This window comes from Drosophila mauritiana, chromosome 2R (assembly GCF_004382145.1).
Source record: "Drosophila mauritiana strain mau12 chromosome 2R, ASM438214v1, whole genome shotgun sequence".
In the NCBI taxonomy this organism is placed as follows: domain Eukaryota; kingdom Metazoa; phylum Arthropoda; class Insecta; order Diptera; family Drosophilidae; genus Drosophila; species Drosophila mauritiana.
The window spans coordinates 11,585,780-11,592,683 of NC_046668.1; the positions used below are offsets into that span (position 1 = coordinate 11,585,780).

The 6,904-nt window shown below is 47.6% G+C and overlaps 2 protein-coding genes across 2 annotated transcripts; both read left to right on the top strand.

Moving 5' to 3' along the window:
• The first annotated feature begins 387 nt into the window (after positions 1–387).
• On the top strand, positions 388–2,576 carry LOC117136579 (serine palmitoyltransferase 1). Its single transcript, XM_033297550.1, has 6 exons — positions 388–488; positions 733–806; positions 869–1,368; positions 1,425–1,752; positions 1,808–2,173; positions 2,236–2,576. The coding sequence occupies exons 2-6, from the start codon at positions 759–761 to the stop codon at positions 2,398–2,400; spliced, it is 1,407 nt and encodes a 468-aa protein (XP_033153441.1). The 5' UTR covers positions 388–488; positions 733–758; the 3' UTR covers positions 2,401–2,576.
• A 741-nt stretch (positions 2,577–3,317) lies between these two features.
• On the top strand, positions 3,318–6,836 carry LOC117136578 (1,4-alpha-glucan-branching enzyme). Its single transcript, XM_033297548.1, has 4 exons — positions 3,318–3,520; positions 4,509–4,678; positions 4,740–5,680; positions 5,774–6,836. Exons 1-4 carry the CDS (start codon positions 3,441–3,443, stop codon positions 6,638–6,640), a joined length of 2,058 nt encoding a protein of 685 aa, XP_033153439.1. The 5' UTR covers positions 3,318–3,440; the 3' UTR covers positions 6,641–6,836.
• The last annotated feature ends 68 nt before the right edge of the window (positions 6,837–6,904 follow it).

Consider the following 6,904-nt stretch of genomic DNA (forward strand, 5'->3'; position numbering starts at 1 on the left):
GAAACTGAACGGATCGGCGGTTTGAATTGAATTCAATTTCGTTATTTAACACCGCACGGTCACACTGGGATCGCTCCTCTGCCTATCGATATAAAAAAGTAATCGATCATATATTTGAAATGATTACTAGAGAAGAACCGTTACGTAGCAAGTTTATTTCAGTTTAGTATCATACAAATATTGATAAACTTTATGTAATTTTTAATAACAATTTCAAATCTGTTGTAATTTTTTGTATCTTGTTGTTAGCAGGAGAGCTCGGTGGGACACTGCGAGGAAGGACGGCGGGACTGGTCGGTGGGCCAGGTCGGTGGGACACAGGTTGTACTTTTTGAATCCCTAGTTCCATATTCCACTGTTCCTCTATCGCCGCCAATTTGTCGCAAATCTTAGAGATATCCGCGTATTGGTATTTTTTAGTACATTCTTTCATCCAGCTGTTTCGACGGATATTTCACGCATTTTGCTATAGTTAACCAAGTTTTGTGGTGAGTGCTCAATTTAAATGGAAATTACATGTAAAAAAATATGGGAGAAGGGCGTGGTTGCACATACTTCGCCCACTGGCAATAAGCCTATGTCAGCATACACGCCCAAATCAAAAGATTTCCGTACCGTATGGTCGTATGCTACAATTCTACATATGTATGGGACATACCTGCGATAAGAAAGCGTCGTCTAGATGACACATAACTTCAGGGAATTAAGGCGGTTTCAATTGATTTTTCACAGAAAGAGCACGGAACCAAACTGCCAAAATGGTGGCCATCCAATTGTTCAACGAAATCGGCAGTATTTTCCGAAACGTGAGTTTGCCTTCGCCTTTTTCACCACACTCAGCTTACTCCAGTTTCCACTCTTTCCACAGACCCCCACGTTTGCTCTCGTCTTGGAGACCCTACTGGTCATAACCGTGATTTGGCTGCTGCTCCACAGGCGAGGTGGAGGTCGTCGCCGACAGCTGACCAAGGAGGAGGAAGACCGAATAATCGCCGACTATGAACCAGAGCCCTTGGTGGCCGACACCGATCCCAATCATCCCCTGCTGCACACCCGCGTTGTGCAGTCCAAGGTGGGCAAGCGCATCAAGGTCGATGGACACGACTGCCTAAATCTGGGCTCACACAACTACCTTGGCTTCCTCGAGGACCAGGAGATACTGGAGGAGGCCTGCAAGTCGCTGCGCAAGTACGGAGTTGGATCTTGCGGACCTCGGGGCTTCTACGGCACTATGGACGTGCATCTGGACCTGGAGGATCGTATTGCCAAGTTCATGGGCCTGGAGGAGGCCATTGTCTATTCCTACGGCTTCTCGACCGTGGCCAGTGCCATTCCGGCATATGCCAAGCGTGGCGACCTTATCTTTGTGTAGGATTGCCTACTTTATCTGCCCAGTTTGACCACTAATGACTTGTAATTTGTAGGGATGAGGCTGTCAACTTTGCCATTCAGAAGGGCCTGGATGCTTCACGCAGCACAATCGTTTTCTTCAAGCACAATGACGTTGAGGATCTAGAACGTCTGTTGATTGAGCAAGAAAAACGAGACCAGAAAAATCCGAAAAAGGCGGCTAAGACACGTCGTTTCCTCGTCGCCGAGGGTATCTATATGAATACGGGCGAGATTTGCCCGCTTCCCGAGCTGGTGGCCTTGCGTCAGAAGTACAAGTTGCGTTTGTTCATCGACGAAAGTATCTCCTTTGGCACATTGGGCCAGGGTGGTCACGGAGTTACAGAGCATTTTAATGTCGATGTAGGTGGTAAACCGGAAAGGAATCCTAAAATTATAGCTGCTGGTTTTCTTTTAGCGTGATGAAGTCGATCTGATATCGGCCGGCATGGAGGGATCGATGGCAACAGTCGGTGGCTTCTGCGTTGGCTCGCACTTCATAGCCGAGCACCAGCGCCTCTCTGGCTTGGGCTACATCTTCTCGGCCTCCCTGCCGCCCATGCTCACCCAGGCGGCTATTTCGGCGTTGGATCGTTTCGAACGAGAACCACAAATCTTCGAGCAGCTGCAGGCAAAGTCTAAGACGTTGCACGCGAAGTTTTTGCGATTCAGCAAGCTAACCCTGCGCGGCGATGAGCTGTCGCCAGTGAAGCACTTGTATCTGGCCCAGCCCGCCGAGAACTTTGACAAGGAACTGAAACTTCTAACAGAGCTGGCTGATAAGGTATGCATTTCGTTTTTCCCATGCAATTATAAAAACTATACATTTCTACTCACTTTACCCAGTGCATTGCCCAAGGAGTGGCTGTGGTACAGGCTGCCTACCTGCAGAACAGGGAACGCCAACCAGTCCGTCCCAGCATTCGCATTGCTGTCAACCGTTTGCTGGAGAGTGCGGATATAGACAATGCGTTTGAGGTCATCGAGAGTGTTTCCAGCTCCGTCCTATAAGCCTAGTTCTTGAAAAGGAATCATGTTCTTTCGACAATGGCCTTACTGTTAAGTTTTATGGCCTGCTGGCCCCATCATTTTTCCATCACTTCTTTAAGACCAGTCCAGTATGAATTGTTTAAGTTAATAGCTAGCGTTGCACTTGCTCTTTGCCCTTTGTTGGATTGCATTTTAACGAGAACTTTATGTCTAGGAAAATTTTCAAAGATTATACGTTATAGATAACAGAGCTGGTTAAATAAAACTATTAAGTTTATTTGGTAGTTACCTGCCCTTTTATTGTTGATTCTTATCGCTTGCGAAATCGCGAACGTTTTTGAATATGATAAAGAATATGATATTGTGTGATAACATTTATGATAACACTTACAGGAACAACTTAAACATAGAAACATTCTGTGTAACCTAGATTATTTATATTTTTCTTGCATGACAATTTACATACACATCCCACGCTTAATAATAACTAAAAGTTGGAATAATCCAGCTGGAATGAAACTGTTTTGAAACGATTTGATTGCCTGTGGAGCAGAGCTGTTTCCAAGGGACGACCTAATCTGTGTTCATAATAATCATAACCCTTCGACTTTCAAACCCATGTTTGTGCATTCGATTCACTGATGAACTTGACAACGACGACCCCAAATCATGATGTTGTGCACATAGCGCTCTGATTTCGATGCCGATATGCCAGCCGGCAATCAGCGCCAATTGGGCGTATACGTACTATGAACTTGGGTGCGGTGCTATCAGTGCGAATACGCAACATTTGGCGACAAAAACATGCAATTACAGCAATTTTCGCTTTGTTGTTTACATACGCGAATGGCGGGCGCAAAAGGCAAAGCTGCAAAAACAGCTGATCGCAAGCGAAAGCTTTCCGTGCGCAACGGAGCTTTTGAGTTGGCCGGCAGCTGATAAATGAGCACAGTTGTCGCTCGTCGGTCAACAGGCAAACCAGCAGCGTCTTCGCCACCGCCGCCTTCTTCAGTTCCCACCGTTCAACCGAGACACCTCTCGGGGATTCATTCTCCTCCGCCATGGCCGAGGCTAAGGACATCGAGAAGCTGTTCGAGACGGACGGCTACTTGCGGCCGTTTGAGCACGAGATTCGTCGTCGGTGAGTTAAGATCCCCCGCCCTCCACCGATGTACAATACATACATCAATACATAGATGTGTGCATAGTTAGATGTACATCGGGTAACCCAAGGTTGGCGCCGGCTTCATGCGCTCCATGCTGATAAGCGAGTGCGGCGTAACCATAGAGGGCAATCGATGGCCGGAGCGCGTAGCCCGGACTCCGTAATCCATGCTGCAGCCGTATCATGCAGTTGGAAAAACTGCGTTCGCAATGTCGAATGAAGGTCGCCGGTGTTTGCCGCCCCGCCCTCTGCGTGAGTGTGTGTTAGTTGGTCAGTGCGGTGCCGTGTGTGTTTGTCAAAACGGAATATTAAATAATATGCTCGCTGCGTGCTGCCGGCGTGTTTGGAGCATGGATCTTCTTGGCCTTGGTGGCATTTTCCGGATTTCCCCAAGTTGTGCCGGCGACATTTCTATTTTTGCATCACTGCAAATCGAAACATTTCGGCTGCTCTTCCGCTTTTGCGTCTTTTGTTGTGGTCTCTTTTATCGGGCGATTGTGTTTATAAGATGTTTGCCTTTTAGAATTTCTTTTTGTTTACTTCTTTAGCCGATTATTTTAGAAATCAAACCTCTAAAATAAATTCTTATTGCAGTGAAAAAAATTATTTATATTTCTAATAGAATTTTACAAGTTCGAAAATATTTAAATTCTATTTAATTATTTAAAATAAAATCAGTAAACATACTTTGGCAATGACACGATTTGACCCACGATTTTCGTTATCGGATTTATAAACCTAATGAGCATAAATGTGAAATTTACTGAACAAAAATTGAAAAATCCAATAATAAACCATAATAATCCATTAATAATAAAAGGAGTCTATTTCAGAGAGTTTTACATCAGTTTATCAGCTAGCAAAGTTATTATTTTAATTAATTAATTAGAATTCACTATTAGAGGTCGGGTCGACTCCATCCTGTTGATCCTTAAAATAATTATTCCAATTTTTTTTTTCGCAGTCATGGCGTGCTCGAGGATTGGCTTAATAAGATAAACCAAAGCGAAGGCGGACTAGATGGCTTTTCGACGGCTTACAAGCACTACGGACTTCACTTTCAGCCGGACAACTCGGTGATTGCCCGCGAGTGGGCACCTGGAGCTAGAGATGTCTATCTCACGGGTGACTTCAGTGAGTAGTCCATCCTTCACTACGAATTTATCTAGTCTAACCGATTGCTACAACCCCACAGACAACTGGCACTGGGAATCGCATCCGTTTAAAAAGCTCGACTTTGGCAAGTGGGAGCTTCACCTGCCCCCCAACGAGGACGGCAGTCCGGCCATCAAGCACTTGAGCGAAATTAAGATTATCATTCGCAACCATTCCGGTCAATTGCTGGACCGCCTGTCGCCCTGGGCCAAGTACGTGGTGCAGCCGCCCAAGTCGGCCAACCAGGGGGTCAACTACAAGCAGTACGTGTGGGAGCCACCGTCCTACGAGCGTTACCAACGCCAGCATCCGGGTCCGCCAAGGCCCAAATCGCTCAGGATCTACGAGTGCCACGTGGGTATCGCCTCCCAGGAGCCGCGGGTCGGCAGCTACGACGAGTTCGCCGATCGCATCGTGCCGCGCATCAAGCGTCAGGGCTATAACTGCATCCAGGTTATGGCCATCATGGAGCACGCCTACTACGCCAGTTTTGGCTATCAAGTCACCAGCTTCTATGCGGCCTCCAGCCGTTATGGCAACCCGGAGCAGTTGAAGCGCATGATCGACGTGGCCCACTCGCACGGCCTTTTCGTTCTGCTCGATGTTGTTCACTCGCATGCTTCCAAGAACGTTCAGGACGGTCTGAACCAGTTCGATGGCACCAACAGTTGCTTCTTCCACGACGGAGCTCGTGGCGAGCACTCGCTGTGGGACAGTCGTCTCTTCAACTACGTTGAGTACGAGGTGCTGCGCTTTTTGCTATCCAACCTGCGTTGGTGGCACGACGAGTACAACTTCGATGGCTATCGCTTTGACGGAGTAACCTCTATGCTGTACCATTCCCGTGGCATTGGGGAGGGCTTCAGCGGCGACTACAACGAGTACTTTGGCCTGAACGTCGACACGGATGCCCTCAATTATCTGGGACTGGCCAATCATCTGCTGCACACCTTAGATTCGAGGATTATCACCATTGCAGAGGTAAGCTATGCGTTGGTCTTGTTTCTTTCGAAGTATTCAAGACAGTTTTCATAATTCCCCAGATATGGCATATTCACAATTTACTCTTTTCAGGATGTTTCTGGAATGCCTACCTTGTGTCGCCCCGTATCAGAGGGTGGTATCGGATTCGACTACCGCCTGGGAATGGCCATCCCAGACAAGTGGATCGAACTGCTGAAGGAGCAGAGTGACGATGAGTGGGACATGGGCAACTTGGTGCACACGCTGACCAACCGTCGCTGGATGGAGAACACAGTGGCCTACGCAGAGTCCCACGATCAAGCGCTAGTGGGCGACAAGACGATCGCCTTCTGGCTGATGGACAAGGAGATGTATACGCACATGTCGACGATGTCGGACCCCTCATTGATCATCGACCGAGGACTGGCGCTGCACAAGATGATTCGGCTGATCACGCACGCCCTGGGAGGCGAGGCGTACCTAAACTTTATGGGCAATGAGTTCGGACATCCCGAATGGCTGGACTTTCCGCGCGTTGGCAACAACGATTCGTATCACTATGCTCGTCGGCAGTGGAATCTCGTGGACGACGATCTGCTGAAATACAAGTACCTCAACGAATTCGATCGAGCCATGAACGAGACCGAGGAGCGCTACGGCTGGCTGCATTCCGGACCCGCTTGGGTCAGCTGGAAGCACGAGGGCGACAAGATCATCGCATTCGAGCGGGCCGGACTGGTGTTCGTTTTCAACTTCCATCCCCAGCAGAGTTTCACCGGATACCGTGTGGGCACCAATTGGGCGGGCACCTACCAGGCAGTGCTCTCCTCAGACGATCCTCTCTTCGGCGGCCACAACCGCATCGATGCCAACTGCAAACATCCCTCCAATCCGGAGGGCTACGCCGGTCGCTCCAATTTCATTGAGGTCTACACACCCTCACGCACCGCCGTGGTCTATGCCCGCGTCAGTGACTAGCAGTCAGACACAATTAATCGGGTCTGACCGGATCTATAAAAAAAGTTAATGCCTAAACGAATTTCACATTTAGTCATAGTGATTGTTAATGTTACGAATCGGGATGCCATCATTGAAATATATGCTCACTGAGGTATAGTTTTCTAAAATTGGCTTTTTTATGGTATAACCATGCATTAAATGAATATACAATTTATATATAGTCTCGGCAATTGATTTTCGGTTATCATTGGGTGTCATTATATTTTATATTTAATATTTAAT

Excerpts from the sequence above, each read along its gene's own strand:
- LOC117136579 (XM_033297550.1), top strand. The coding sequence starts at position 759 with ATGGTGGCCATCCAATTGTTCAACGAAATCGGCAGTATTTTCCGAAAC. Across the intron at positions 1,369-1,424 it reads CGTGGCGACCTTATCTTTGT|GGATGAGGCTGTCAACTTTG; the intron begins GTAGGATTGCCT and ends TGTAATTTGTAG. Across the intron at positions 1,753-1,807 it reads CAGAGCATTTTAATGTCGAT|CGTGATGAAGTCGATCTGAT; the intron begins GTAGGTGGTAAA and ends GTTTTCTTTTAG.
- LOC117136578 (XM_033297548.1), top strand. The coding sequence starts at position 3,441 with ATGGCCGAGGCTAAGGACATCGAGAAGCTGTTCGAGACGGACGGCTAC. Across the intron at positions 3,521-4,508 it reads GAGCACGAGATTCGTCGTCG|TCATGGCGTGCTCGAGGATT; the intron begins GTGAGTTAAGAT and ends TTTTTTTCGCAG. Across the intron at positions 5,681-5,773 it reads GGATTATCACCATTGCAGAG|GATGTTTCTGGAATGCCTAC; the intron begins GTAAGCTATGCG and ends TACTCTTTTCAG.